This window comes from Clytia hemisphaerica, unplaced genomic scaffold (genome assembly GCF_902728285.1).
Source record: "Clytia hemisphaerica strain Z4C2 unplaced genomic scaffold, Clytia hemisphaerica genome assembly, whole genome shotgun sequence".
NCBI classification, from domain to species: domain Eukaryota; kingdom Metazoa; phylum Cnidaria; class Hydrozoa; order Leptothecata; family Clytiidae; genus Clytia; species Clytia hemisphaerica.
Window position 1 is genome coordinate 2,259,802 of NW_027103334.1, and position 14,534 is coordinate 2,274,335.

At 36.6% G+C, this 14,534-nt stretch overlaps 2 protein-coding genes and 4 long non-coding RNA genes across 6 annotated transcripts; 3 read left to right on the forward strand and 3 right to left on the reverse strand.

Annotated features, from left to right (window-relative positions):
- Positions 1-366: 366 nt before the first annotated feature.
- On the forward strand, positions 367-1,728 carry LOC136816266 (ATP-dependent DNA helicase RecQ-like). Its single transcript, XM_067072597.1, has 2 exons — positions 367-637; positions 1,256-1,728. The coding sequence occupies exons 1-2, from the start codon at positions 367-369 to the stop codon at positions 1,726-1,728; spliced, it is 744 nt and encodes a 247-aa protein (XP_066928698.1).
- Positions 1,729-2,451: 723 nt separating this feature from the next.
- Positions 2,452-4,243, reverse strand: LOC136817312 (uncharacterized). The gene is made up of 6 exons (XM_067073657.1): positions 4,049-4,243; positions 3,846-3,936; positions 3,579-3,731; positions 3,322-3,458; positions 3,051-3,215; positions 2,452-2,858 (listed from the first exon to the last, which is right to left on the reverse strand). Exons 1-6 carry the CDS (start codon positions 4,083-4,085, stop codon positions 2,461-2,463), a joined length of 981 nt encoding a protein of 326 aa, XP_066929758.1. The 5' UTR covers positions 4,086-4,243; the 3' UTR covers positions 2,452-2,460.
- Positions 4,244-4,472: 229 nt separating this feature from the next.
- On the reverse strand, positions 4,473-4,994 carry LOC136817321 (uncharacterized). The gene is made up of 3 exons (XR_010848060.1): positions 4,911-4,994; positions 4,685-4,761; positions 4,473-4,570 (listed from the first exon to the last, which is right to left on the reverse strand). It is a non-coding gene; the product is annotated as an uncharacterized lncRNA (long non-coding RNA).
- Positions 4,995-5,051: 57 nt separating this feature from the next.
- On the reverse strand, positions 5,052-5,635 carry LOC136817328 (uncharacterized). The gene is made up of 3 exons (XR_010848061.1): positions 5,596-5,635; positions 5,237-5,357; positions 5,052-5,110 (listed from the first exon to the last, which is right to left on the reverse strand). It is a non-coding gene; the product is annotated as an uncharacterized lncRNA (long non-coding RNA).
- Positions 5,636-7,099: 1,464 nt separating this feature from the next.
- On the forward strand, positions 7,100-9,002 carry LOC136817341 (uncharacterized). The gene is made up of 2 exons (XR_010848064.1): positions 7,100-7,870; positions 8,503-9,002. It is a non-coding gene; the product is annotated as an uncharacterized lncRNA (long non-coding RNA).
- Positions 9,003-9,618: 616 nt separating this feature from the next.
- On the forward strand, positions 9,619-11,576 carry LOC136817333 (uncharacterized). Its single transcript, XR_010848063.1, has 3 exons — positions 9,619-10,793; positions 11,001-11,076; positions 11,307-11,576. It is a non-coding gene; the product is annotated as an uncharacterized lncRNA (long non-coding RNA).
- The last annotated feature ends 2,958 nt before the right edge of the window (positions 11,577-14,534 follow it).

Sequence of the window (14,534 nt, forward strand, 5' to 3'; positions counted from 1 at the left end):
CATATCAACCGCCCGCCAGGGAATCCCCCAAACGTCTATTGGATTGGATCAAGCATTCCTTCGGATTCCCCAAACTACAACAACATCCGTCCTAGCCTGGGAATCCAAGCGTCTCTTTTATAAAATCGAGAAACCCCGTTATTGCTACTAAGTTAATGCCGTAGACTTTTGTTAATCGAAGGAAAATATGAGGAATGATAAAAGGGTCGCTTGGTGGGGGTTGCGCAATCTCAGTCGAAATTCGGATGAAACATTCTGATTGGCTTATTTTGTCTCTCCGATTCTAATTCTGATTGGCTGACGAAATTCAGATATTTTCTTTTCGCGGTGAAATCAAAATCAAAACATTGAATAATTAAGGAAAAAATGGCGGCTGCAGCAGTAACCAAACTTGAATCTCTTCGAAATTTTTGTAATGGTTTAACTGGGTTTGAGCTAAAATACAAACAACTTGAAGCTGTTGATAGTATTTTGATGGGGAAGGATACACTTTGTATTTTGCCAACTGGTTTTGGAAAAAGTTTGATTTATCAAATCTTGCCAGCTTGTGTCAAGAAGTTCAGACCTGATATCAAGAACCCACTTGTTGTTGTTATCTCCCCACTTGTTGCACTCATCAAAGACCAAGTCCAATCCTGTAATACGAATCAAACACTTGGCTTAAAGGCTTCTTCACTTGAATTTTCCAAAATATCTCAAATTTCCAAAGGTGAATTTAATATCTTGTTTGGGACACCTGAGTCATTCGTCCAGCAGAAACATTGGAGGGACATGCTTGGTTCCACCTAGAATTTGGTTTGTCTGGTAGTTGACGAGGCACACAAAGTAGTTTGGGGTGAAGCAGATTTTGGCAAGGAGCCCTTTAGAAAATCTTTCAAGCAAATTAATGAACTACGTTCCATTTGTCGCATCAATTTACCAGTTTTGGCCTTAAGTGCCACCGTCAATGTTGATATCACTGACTTAATAAAAAGTAGTTGTAATCTTTCCCGCACTGTCAATATAATTTCTGAGTCTGTTGATCGAAAAAATATTAAATTAAACATTATCAATTTGGAAACTAAATCTGCAGATTGTTTATTTTGGGTTCTTGAAGGATTAAAGGAATATGGTCGAGATGCCCCAAAAATTATAATTTATTGTCGAACAGTTGATATGATTGGTTGGTTGTATGATGAATTGTTGGTCAGTAATATATTGAGTGCCGAAGATGTTCGCAAACGTTTTAAAATTTTTCATTCTTCTTCTTTTGAAGATGAGAAAAATATTATTCTTGATGCACTGGTTAAAGAAACTGATATCAGAGTTATTATTTCCACAAGTGCACTGGGTTGCGGTATAAATGCAAAAGGCGTTGTTTTTGTGATCCATTTTGGTCCAGCTTTTGATACCGTGGATTATGCACAACAAATTGGTAGAGCTGGTCGCAATGTTGCAAACATGTGTAATGTCATAATGTACACATATCCTGGCTGTAAAAGTGGTAATGTTAGTGACAAAATGAAAAGCTACATTGATCAGGTTAAGCTTGGTTGCTTACGTACTGCACTTTTTCCCCTCTTAATCCATCTGGTTACAATGTTCTTCCTTTGTCTCCGCTTCATGATTGCTGCAGCTACTGTGCATCAAAGTGTTATTGTGTTGGTGATGGTCAAACACCTTGTCATCTTTTATCTGCTCCTCAATTTCTACCACCGAAACCGATTCAAACAGGGCCTTCTCATGTAGTTTTCCGGGAAGTTTCTCTTGACGATGAAGATCTTGTTCGAGAGCTCATGTTGGAAAATTCAGAACGCCTCCAAGATGCATCACCTGGTACTTCAATCTTTCCAGCAGAGCTTATTTCTGGCCTTACACTTGATGTAATTGATAATGTTATTTTAAATTTAAAATACATTTCCACTAAAGAATTTATTTTGGAAAGTACCATGGTAAATAATGAACGTTTGGCTCATGAGATTATGGTAATTTTGTTTGAAGTTTTTAATGACATTCCAGATCCTGGTCTTTATGATAAAAATCTTGAAAATTTTGGAAACCATTTCTCAAAACAATTTGTGTTTTCAAATGATTCATCACATTCTAGTAGTAGTGATGATGATTTTTTTTCATTGGATGATTAAAATGAAATTTCCTATTATGTACTATAAAAGCTTATAAATGATCTATTTACAAAAAAATTATATGCATAAGTTAGCATTACATATTTTTTCCTAAAAGAAACTACCGGTCTTTGCCTCTTTTTTGGGTGTTTCCGTTAGGAAAGATGTAATCCTAACTTATGCATATGAATTAGCTATTAATTTTGTTTATTCTGTTTACTCTTAACTTATATTGTTGACAAAATCTTGACAAAGTAGATTGTTCTTAAAAGTTTTCTCACACAAAAAAATAGAAACCTAGCTCAGCTGTTAAAGTTCATCAGTAAAAAAAAAAAGATGTGATGATAAAACCTTATATTTACGAATTAATCAGTTTTGCATACTTCTTCTTATAAGCTTTAACCCAGTCATTCATACCATCGTAGTCAAGACCGTATATAACATTTTCGTTGAAATTTTGGAAGCTTGCATGATTTCGATCTGGAATCTCTTTCATTGAATCTGCTTTAACAAGTTCTTCAGCGAGCTTTTTAACGTCTTCATAAAATGAAGGAACTGTGTGGGATTTTCTTGGGGCTTGGGCTTTCAGGCTTTTTTCAGTATTCTGGATCAAATCTTTCACATTGTTGAGGGTTTTAGCTACTCGATCAGCGTTTGACTGGTTTAAATTGCTTCTCAGTGCCCTGAAGCCCTCCTTGAGATAACCATTTAAATGTTCCAAATGTAGATCCATTGAAATGTTATGACCAGCATATCCTTTAAAAGAAATAAAGTATTTTGTAGGGCTTTTAATTGACAATCTAGTTTCTATTTTTCTGTCGGTCTTACGACTTAATCAGTTGGACATTGACCGATAACCGACGCTTATTTTCAGCCCTGATAGGGTGTCTATTTTATTATATGACATTAATTTACATATAGTTTTATATCATTTAGTGTTATCCATACCTTTTGTATTTACAAATCGACCCCATATCAAACCAAGCGCACGATCTGGGTGATATTCAATCTCCGTGAACAGCTTCAGAAGGCCAAAACTGTACTTTGTGTGGTTGTAGTGCTTGAGGTACAATAAAGCAAATTTATAGCTTTCAAGGAGTCGTTCTCCATCACCTGAAAAAAACATAACCTTTACATTTTACTCATTTCTTATTTAAAATCTAGAACAATGATAACAGGTACTAATCTTAAACTACACTTTTTTTCTCATTTCACTTACCCTCTCTAATACAATCATGGATGTTTTTCAGTAACATATTCATTGTAAATAATGCCTTTTGGTAAGCCAACTTGTGGTCTGTTTTATTTAGAACGTCACAATCCATTCGTTTTGTTGAAAGTTTGTCCTTCCTTTTTCTGTAAAATAAAAAGTGTGAAACTATTTTGATTTTGAAGTTAATAATTTTTTAGTTAAATAGTTTTTAATTTGGTTTGTTTTACTTGACACTAAGCAATTTTAAAACAAACTTTATATACCTTGTGTACCCATGAACCTGCTTCTCATGCTTGTTTCTTGCCTTTTTATGCGTGTACAAGAACTTGCAATCTTTTTTGTGACATCGAAAAATCCTTCGGTTTGTCGATTTTGGATTCAATGCACTTTGATCAGCCTGGTAAGTGACAACGTATCTAAAATAAATAGTCTTGTTGTTAATTGGATAGATAATAAAATAAGAATTTAAAAACTAATTATGCCCTGTTACTTGCTTTTAAAATTTTATTACAAGTTAATTTGAAGCTTACTTTTTAATGATGTTTTCAACATGTCCATATAGCCAGTTGAATTTCTTCTCCTCGTCCTGCGTTTCTTTGATATCATTGGGAACAGGGTCATCTAGGAAAAGAAGTGATTTTTATTATATATTTAGCTTTTTGATAGGACAGAAGTATTTTTTTTGTATTTTTGGAAACATTTTTATTATCAGATAAGTTTTTCATTTATTTACCTCCATAGTTTTTCATGTTAAAATATGTCATTGTCATTGCAACTGCTTGAGCACTAAGTTCTTTATCCGAGTACTCTTTATACGAATTGTAATTTTTGTGAGGTCCTTTCTTTGCATTGACAGTTTGCAGAACATTAATTGACCAAGTCGACGTCCCAAATTCTGATGATGAATCTTTTCTGAAGATTTTATCTTTGATCTGAAGAGAAAAAAAACTTTCAGATTAAGTAGATGTACAAGAGTAATTGTTTTTATATAATTTTTACACTTATTTCGCATAAACTTTATAATCAAATTCATTATTATGGAAATCAAATTTAACTTGCCTCAAAAAGGGTTTTTAATAAGTGCCAATCAGCAAAGGCAGGTTGAATTCCTTCCAGCCTGGTAAATGATGTATCTCCTGCTTGAAAGGCCTTTTTGATGTTGGAGAAACGTTCTTCGGTCAATTGATCTCCGACTACTAGAATTGGTTTCAAAATTTCGATTTTTCCATCTTCATTTTTCTTCACGGGAGTATACCTATAAATCACAGTAATGTTTTTAACAATATTTTTAGCGTTTTGACAATCTCAGTCTGATTAGGGACAAATATATTTTAAAATTCTAGCTATTGTTATATATTAATGTTTTTACCTTTCTTGAATTTGCTTTGAGATTTCTGCAATTCCGGAGGACGATTGTTCACCTTCGAAAATAACACCAAGAGAAACCTGCAAACAAATTACTTGTTTTTATTAGCGTATGTAAAGTGCATTTTTATGAATTAAAAAATTACTGATTCTTTAATTATTTTTAAGATATGTGACTGTCAGGCAGATAGACCCCCCTAAAGCGTTTAAGCAAAAATATATTTTCTTACAACATCAGATTTTTCGTTCATCTTTTTCGAAAATGGATGGCTGATGTGTCTTGTAACATTTTTCGTGAAACATTTGAATGCTGGTAGGAAATCGACCAAAATTCTTGCAAATAATATTTTGAAGCTTTCCATTAACACGCGACTTGTGTTTTTCGTTGGTAGCAGCCTCATTTTGGTGTATTCGTCTGGTGTTCTGAAATCTAAAGAATAGATTTAGTTGTTTTTATAAATTTTGTTTTTAACCTGTTTTTAATCTGTTACATTTTACCGAAAACGATAGTTGATAGAACTGTAAGAAGAACTAATAATATAACTAAAGCTATTACCATCTTTTTTTAAAACTCGTGATTTGACAGCCATTGTATGAAACCAGTGATGACTTCTGTTAGGATTGCCAAGTCCTTGATGCCTCACAATGACTTCCATATCGACATTATCACCGCAGAACTAAATCAAATAAAAAATTTCTGTTTCAATTTTATTTTATTCTCTCAAGCTTGATGTTGATTATTAAAATGTTCTGGCTCTGTACATTTATTTCAAATTTGCTGCATGCAAGGGCTTGAATGTAAAATTACAAGAAATTATTCATACTTTGAAACGTGCAAGTTTACTTATTGTTTCATTTTATAACACATAAATAATCAAGACCTGTGACTTTGTCCCAAAAACTATTATCAGGTACCTCAAAATTTTCATCTAGCTCTTCATCTTGTTTTAACGACTCAACTTTTCCTTCCAATCAAGAACTTTTTTATCGAAGTCCACCGTCATGCCTTTGTTCTTTCGATTAGCGATGGTGTACGAATTTGTAAGAGCCATTTTGTTAAACCAACTGAATGCCACTTTCTTAACCCCAGCTGCCATTAGTAGTTGATCGTTTCGATGGGCGACAACATTTCCTCGACAATGACCATACCTAGCTTTAAACATTAGCGAGTAGCATTGGAGCCGAGCCGCGTTTTTCATGTCACCTTCCCTAGCACCCGTTGCAGATCGCAAAACTGCGTTCAAGATTGGACAGAGCGCGTCAATTTGCGAACATAACTCGTCGTCCGTGAAAGTAATGAGATTCTTTATCGATACGTCGGTGATCGTTGACTTTCTCTCGATACTCGCCAGCTCTTTGATACATTCTTTCCTTAGAGTATCAATAAGAACGTCTTTGTTGACCTAGTTTAGAAAAAAAAGCTAATTGAGCGCTATTATATATGCGAAGGAAATTGTCCCGTACAGAATTAAAATTCGGTATCTCTGAATTTAAGGTTTTATGAGAAAACAATTCAGGCGTCTTTAAGTAGATTGAACTTACCCTCTCCACGCAGGTTTTTTTAGTAGCTGGAGCATCATCGTTTACCCTTTCCGTGTTGATATTCCCATTCGTTCTCCAAGTATTTGCAAGGGAATTCGCTTGCTCTTGAACCTTGATTCCGTTATAACATTTAGCACAAATACAATCTTTATCCTTCGTGTTTGCCCGAACATTTATACCGATATTTTTCAACCTATCTGCTGGAACCTCGTCTTTACTTCTCGATTTAAATAGAGAGAAACTTTTTACCGACTTAAGTTTTCTTCCAGCATCATCAACAGCAAAAGCCAAACCGCACAGATGGCACGAGGTCATGATTCATTTTTCCATTTCATAATTTTTCACATCCATCTTCTCTTAAGCGCTCTTATTAACATTTCGCATGTCTCAATTGACGACGATATCTAGCGCACTCGTACGACTCGTTTTAAGACTCATTTCTTTGCTCATTTGCTGTATAGCCTGTATATGTGAGAGGAACATCAAATGACATTGATTTCATTTCGATGTAGTTTTAAATTTTTAAGCACTAGTATACTCGCTATTTTCAATTTTTATTACAAATGAAATACTCATTTTAGACCTGTATGTTTGCATGGATAGAAAATACCGGGACGGTAAAATAATTTTTTTTATGATACAGATTTCCCGCGTAAAATAATAGCGAGTTTGGGGGAAATTGTTTGGTTACTCGTTTGTTGAGAAAACAGAACAGAAGGTACAAAGTTCACTCTCTTCTCACTCAAGTCTCTACGAAGGAAATCCCCTCCCCGCGCAGGAGAAACACTAGCTTGTCTTACTAGCTTGTTTCGATCGTGACTTCACTCACTTAACCAAAAGCTTTCTTGCTAAGTAAGAAATATCCTAACTACATATAACCATGTCTGCATAAACAAGATAGAAAGTAATGGTAGACCGAGCTGTAGAGAAACCGAAAGCAGAAGTAAAAAATAGAATTGGATGTGTTGGAAGCAGTTGGGTTATTCAAATTAAGGTTTTTTCTTCGATAAAATGATAAAGGAAACTAGATTTTATGTCATTTTACGTATTCGTATCTGGTATCGGAGCTGGCTATAATTGGAGGGCTTTAATTTATACTTTTTCGATGGAAAGTTCAGGATAATTGATCTGTTTTTATAGCTTTTTTTGTTGTTTTTTTCACAAAGTTATGGAAGTTTGAACTTAGAAACTCTTTTTTTTTTGGCCATCTTTTCCCCCATTTTTATATACTTTTATTTTTGAAGCTGCCATGTTTGTTATTGACATAAATTAGATAAATATTAAAATTTATTCTTTCTTCTGATTGGATAAAATTAAATCTGCCAAAGTTCAAATGTTGAAGGGGATTGTGGGATTGCACAGCCCCCACCAAGCTGTTATTTTATATTTTGTAACTGAAACATCGAATCTCACATGTGAGGAAAATTTTGGTAAGGGTTTTTTTTGTTTTTTCATGAATAAAATATCAGCTTGGATTCCCAGGCTACATCCGTCCTTCCGCACATCGTTTCGTCTGCTGTAAACCCTTCACCTTTAGTGGGAACCCAACAGAATCTTGATTTTCAATCCACTCTCCATCCTCAACGTCCAACAATTAACCAAAGCGAGATCCTGCTACGTCCAACAAGAACGAATGATCCAACTCGTGGTAAGCCTCTTCGTATAGTTGATTTTGTTTCGAGGCTACGTCCTTCAGAAGAAGGAAAAGTGTTTGCAAGTGATAATAACTGTGTTTTAAAACTTTCTCTGCAAGATACAAAACCGAAACTGTCGTCTGTTACAGTAGAACAATTTAACATAGCTACCTTAGAATTTTTTATGAACTTTTGTTTTCAAGTAAGCTTTCCTCCATGCAGGAGATTAGGGAATACCTTGCCTACTCTGTTAAGGTTCTTGAACTGGCGACTAAATACAGCCTAGACTAATGTTAAATTTCTTTTCCGCGCAAATTCGTCACATTTTGTCTCGATAACCTCGTAACTACGGGACTTATCGTTAGAGGCAATCGAGCAAGAACAATAGAAAAAATCTTTATTTGGCTCTGTATAAAAATTGCAAAATAGAAACTCGCTTAAATTCACAATACTGATTCTTTACCCCAAAACGAAACTTTTCTATTTTGTAAATCTTTCTTACACTTCCCCATACGTAAAATATAGAGTACTTTCGTTTTCCCCCCAAACTTGCGAGGGAAAATTGTTAAGACCGCATGTTGTCCTCGCGGACTTTCCCAGCATAATTTATTTGTGTGATGTCATAATGTTATTGTTCTCTTCTCAGATTATTACTGACGGCGCGTCAATCGCTTACGGGATTGGACAATGGTTGACAATAGATCGTGACGTATACAACAATTCGATGACGCGGACGAATGAAAGTTTATTTTGGGTGGCTTGATAACACTCGTAAATTCTTTATTTTTCTAGTGTATTTTGTTTTTTTGTTTTAGAAGAAATACTATACGGTAAAAAATAAGGTTTTATACTACTATTTTTAAATTTGATATTTTAAATGCCTATTATAAAGAAAAATTCGTAAGTGGGCGGAAAAATAAAAACGCCTTTGTTTTGAACGCCCGACTGCAAAAATCTCGGGATTCTGGGACTTCTTTTGAGACGGGGGTTTGACATGAAAACAAAGAGCTTAGTAGAATAGTAGAATCGACTTTTTCAAACTTTAAATACAATGTAAGTATTTTTGTAATCAAACATTATATTCAGCAAATATATTGAAAAGTAATATTTCGTTATAAGCAAAGATAACTTGTTCGGAAATAAAAATCTTAATTCTTCAACCCCCGGATTATTCATCGCATAATTTCTACGGGAAATCGAAAGTAATTTCATTCGGCTTGTGATGTTCGAGAGCTTGGATGTTGGGAAGCTGCAGGAATAAAGGTAAACAATTTATAGTCTTTTTTCTGAAAGAAAAATTAACATTAGTCTAGGCTGAAATACTCGTGGCAGTCTGTGCTGCATTATGATGATGAATTTCGAGTTTTGCAGCACACATATGGCTACCCATGGAGTACCGTAAACCCAGATGACTTCGGCCACCCTCTGTTAACTTCGGCCGACTTTGAAGGGCTGTAACTTTTTATAGAATGAATGAATCACATTCATTTTTTCTACACGTTTGGCCACAATAAAGGTCTTTCGGATGGTACAATAGAAAAAACAAGAATATTTATTCCTCACGAAAATGGGGCAAAAAACGGAAATCTTTGACCGTCTTTTTTGAAACCGTGATTATAAAAGATTGCAGAAAGATATCTGTAAAAATTTTACACAGCAGTGCTGCATATAGACCAATTGTAAAGTGTACGAAATCTTTTTGAAAAATGATGAATCTTTGACGAGCTATAACCCCTTAAAGTTGACCCTATTTTTTAGCTTATTTTGGATAATAAGTCTATGTTGACAACTTGAAATATTCATGTCAATCGATTAAGTTGTTAAACTGTTGCACGATCTAATTAGAATGACGTCACATTTTGTAGATTTCCTGCGAGAGTTATTTCATGAAGTTCATTGACATGCAAATGAGTTCAAGGATATTTTTAAGGGCCTCTTTATATCACGATCGATAAAGTTGAGCGGGATGAAAGTTTAAAAGCTTGCTCTTTCATGTTCTTTCACAAGCATTAATTCAAGATGTATATTAAGGCAACGTAAAAAGGGGAAGGAAAGATACGAGAATTTCCCGAAGAAGTATCATTTTATCAGATACGTATATCCCTGCCTCATGCAAATAGCATTTTAGCTCTCCCCGCCTCTCGCGCCTCTCTGGGTGACCACCTCTCTGGTTCCAACGAAGGAAATACCATATTACATCCCTGTCTCGTGCGAGTGTGTGTATGTGAGCTTTCCTATTTCCCTGTCTCACAACGAAGAGAATACGCATTACACCCCTTTCTCGCAACGAAAGGAATACACGTTACACCCCTTTCTCACAACGAAAGGAATACACGTTATACCCCTTTCTCACAACGAAGGGAATACACGTTACACCCCTTTCTCGCAACGAAGGGAATACACATTACACCCCTTTCTCACAACTTCTCACAACGAAGGGAATACACATTACACCCCTTTCTCACAACGAAGGAAATACGCACCAATTTTTTTAGTTATTACGGATTTTCAATTTAGCAAGAACTAAGTTTCGCGAAAAGGGCCAAAATTCATGAAAATCACGAATTTACCGTTTTTAATTACTCCACGGAGTTTAATCCACCTAAGGCGGCAGACACGTAAGGTATTTTGATTTGATTTAAGTCAATGAATCCAGAGTTTCGCCGGTTTAGGGATTGTAAAAATCTTCTAGCGCCACATGATGGACATTTGAAAATGTTAGAAAAGGTTTTGAAACGCTGTTGTGTGCCAACCGTTTCATATTTGATCGGTATTAAATGTGGTTTTGCCGGTTGAAGATTAAAATAATTTGAGTATCTTGCTTTTCTTTCAATATATTCCAAATCGACACGTCGAATAATGGTACAGCTATCAAGTATCCCGGAGTAAGAAGTCAACGCATCGTAATCATAATGGACGGCATACAATTAGGAAAAGGTATTTCGTTCTCGAATGTTTTCACCTGGTTTTATCGTCATCCTTTATACCATTTTAATATGTATCTTTCATCTAGTAAAAAAATTTTGTCATGCACCCCTATTTTAGGCCGTTGACTACTAAATGACAAAAATTTATCCCAACATAGATAAAGTAAAGTTACATCTTCTAATTTACAGGATTTAGACATTAACATTTGCGTTCTAGGTAGTATCAATGACGAGTAGCGGAATATAATGACATAAAAGGGAGGGATACCGTGAAAGTGCAGAATAGTGTACAAGTAAGTAGTCTCGGGTACCTAATGGCTGGGGGGCCGCTAATTAATTTTCCACTTAGGACAATTTTATAACCCCCCACACCCCGCTTATTAAGTTTTGAGATAACATTAACTGTAAATTTCTTTATATGTCTAATAAATATTCGATGGGTTTGGTTGTGCTTTCTATCTAAAGAGCTAACGTAATGAAGCCCTAAATATACCTATTTTTGTTCATTCGTTGTCTTTTATAGGAACCACTGGATAAACCGATTATCGAGATCGTTCTCAGGTAGACATGACCCTTAATTGTCAACTTGACTAAAACACGGCAGGAAAATCATTTATTCAACATCGAAGCGCTAAGAATTATGCACCCGACTGTATCCACGGAGATTTTATATGCAAATATTTTTATTATACCCCTATATCAGTGACCCGGTCAGCTCCACTTGATGGATAACCCGGTGAAAGAAATTACATAGAACCCAAATCATAGATCTTATTTATGGTCTTACCCCGGCCAACAATCGTTAGCTTTTTTAAGAATTCCTACTCGACGAAGTTAAAAGTTATCACTTAGTGAGTTTTGGAGATCCTATAGTCAGACCCGGTGGGCTTCAGGCTTCAAAACTTCACTGGGTCACTGAGAAAGGGGTGTTCTATTATATGTGAAATATAAAAAATATACGTCTATGTGTGTCAGTAAATGTCCGGGACAGTGTATATCATCCGTTTATGTCCAAATATACGAGCGGCTTTACAATAACCACAGAGTATCATCAAATTTTACACTTGCGTTTGATTTCCAGTTTAGTGAAATCGGAGAGGTCATGTCGCAGCTATTGGTGAATTGCACCCAATGGAGAGAAGATAACAATTCCAATTAGGGAAAGAGAAAGATCCATTGAGTAATTCGTAAAAGGATTCGGAAAGGAGATAAACTTGAACGATTCGGGGGGAAATTATGAAAAGTTAACAAAAGTTTATCCCCCGTCACAATTTTTCCCCGACTTAATTAAACCCCAAATCTTCTTCCGCTATAAGATATTTTGCAACAGAAATTTACTACTGCTATTTCCCGTGTTAGGTCCCACCGGGTTCTGTGATACAAGTGTGTAGGGCAGATTATTATGTTCTTCTGTTGCTCGCTTTTCCTTTTGACATGTAATCGTTACAGCTTCGGTAAAACAACAAACGCAAAGCAAATGCTTGCAGAATTTGTTTGTTCTTATAAACTTCGTTTCTTGATCCATCCTGATTCCAAAGAGGACAGGGCCTAAAAATGAAATCGGAAAAACGATTAATTAAAAAGCACGTTGTTACTTAACACGATCCCACCGAACCGGTTTACTGCCTAGTAATCGTAAAAATATACATGAACAATTAACGAGCCGTAATTACTAACAAACAGATATATTTTCATATATTTGATTTTGAGGCTGGCCGAAGTCATCTTTTGCTACTTTTTGGGCTTCTTCGGGTCATTACTTTCGAAGGAAATACTTTTAGGTTGTGAAATTTTAACACATTAATTTGAGGGACTTCAAGATGATGTATAAGAAGTTTCATACTCGTACGATCCATATTTATTGCAAACGAAAATAAAAATGGTCAAAAGTGGCCGAAGTCATCTGGGTTTACGGTACTGATCATAGTCACCTACACGAAGTTCTTCTTATTCCGCGCTGGGCTGCGAAATCTACTGCGTCAGGGGCTGGGTATAACTCATCGAATAACCCCGGCGAGTCGGGCAACTTGAAATCCTTCATTGTTGCACGCCTTCCAAACGGGGAAGAAATATGCAGGTTGTACAACAGCAAAAAATGTTGTCAAAGGTCTACTTGTAAGTACTCCCATGTTTGCAACCGGAAAGTTCGCAGGCCTGTGGGAAGAATCACCAAGGGTGCCTTCACTCGTCTTTAGAGGTAGGTCCTCCGGGCCAATGACCTCTTTCTCCGTTGTCTTTGTCTTCATCTCCGCTTGTCCTTTCTGTTTGGGAGAGGGAACTTAGAGATGATCCAGATCGGGCCTTCATTCTCGAAGGGGTCGAAAATGGATTTCAGCTCTTGCCCTCAGATTCTTCTATCACTCCAGCGGAGATGGAGAACTATTCTTCTGCCACCGGTCCAATCTTTAAAGAGAAAGTTGACAAAGCTATCCTCGAGGAGATTGTGGCCGGTAATTACTCTTAGGTGCCAAATAAACGGTCCCCCCCGCTTGTTAATTTTTCGAAAATTTTCCAACCCCCCCGGACCTTATTAGGACCCCCCCGTTTATTAATTTTAAAGAATATTTCCAGTTGGCTAAAAGAAGTCCCCTTATTTTGCTCCAAAAAGCCTGATTTTAGCCTATATTTACCTTATTTTGGGGTTTTCATAAGTACAATTTCCAACCCCCCCGGCAATTAGGTTCCCCCCGTTTATTGAAATTTCAAAAATTTTCCAACCCCCCCCCCCGTTTATTCCAACCCCCCCGTTTATTTGGCACCTAAGAGTATGTCGCTGTTAATTCTAAGCCATCAATTGTCAGTGCACTTGGAGCTGTTCCAAAGCCAGATTCTGATGACATTCGCATTATTCATGACTGTTCAATGCCTCCGGGCAAAGGAGTTAACTCCTACATTTCTGTTGAAAAGCAGTCCTTTCAATCCCTAAGTGATGCCACCAAACTGATAGGGAAGGACTATTTTATTGCCAAAGTTGACCTTCGTCGTGCTTACAGGTCTGTTCCTGTACACCCGGCCAACCATGATGCTCTAGGGTTGAAGTGGAAGTTCACAGGAGATGATCACTTTACCAACTTTGTTGATACTCGCTTACCCTTTGGGGGCAGTAGTGCCCCGGGTATATTCCATCGTCTTACTCAATCGGTTCGTCGCATGATGTCCCGCCGTGGTTTCAAGGATGTGGTTGTCTATCTTGATGATTTTCTTGTAATCGGGAAAACCCAAGAGGAGTGTGAGGCAGCTTATATGACCTTACGTAGCCTCTTATAGGAGCTGGGATTTACAATCAGCCCCTCCAAACTAGTACCCCCTTGTCAGAAATTAGTATTCTTGGGAGTAGAGATTGATACGGTTAAATTAACCCTTTTCTCTCTCCGCAAAGAAACTTGCAGACCTCAAGGTTTTCTTGCAGTCCTTTCGATCAAAAACGAGGACTACCAAAAGACAACTCCAGCAGTTAGCCGGACGCTTAAATTGGGCCTGTAAGGTTGTCTTTGGTGGTAGGACATTTCTTCGTAGGATCCTGGACTTGATGAACACTCTGCCGAAGCAATCTGCAAAGTGTCGTCTTAGTGGGGAGCTTCTCAAGGATATTGATTGGTGGCTTCAGTTCTTGGAGGTCTTCAATGGGTTCTGTCGTTTTCATGACCCTCGCCCGGTTGTTGACCTACATACTGATGCATGCTCTATGGGTATCGGAGCTGAGTTTCAAGGAGATTGGTTCTACTCCAACCTCCTGGTTGACTACCCATCC

What these genes read in the sequence shown, in the direction of transcription:
- LOC136816266 (XM_067072597.1), top strand. Translation starts at nt 367, where the DNA reads ATGGCGGCTGCAGCAGTAACCAAACTTGAATCTCTTCGAAATTTTTGT. An exon ending in CAAAGACCAAGTCCAATCCT is followed by an intron (nt 638 to 1,255) that starts GTAATACGAATC and finishes CTTCTTTTGAAG; the next exon opens with ATGAGAAAAATATTATTCTT.
- LOC136817312 (XM_067073657.1), bottom strand. Translation starts at nt 4,085, where the DNA reads ATGACAATGACATATTTTAACATGAAAAACTATGGAG. An exon ending in CAGGTTCATGGGTACACAAG is followed by an intron (nt 3,459 to 3,578) that starts GTATATAAAGTT and finishes TTTATTTTACAG; the next exon opens with AAAAAGGAAGGACAAACTTT. An exon ending in TCGATTTGTAAATACAAAAG is followed by an intron (nt 2,859 to 3,050) that starts GTATGGATAACA and finishes TTTCTTTTAAAG; the next exon opens with GATATGCTGGTCATAACATT.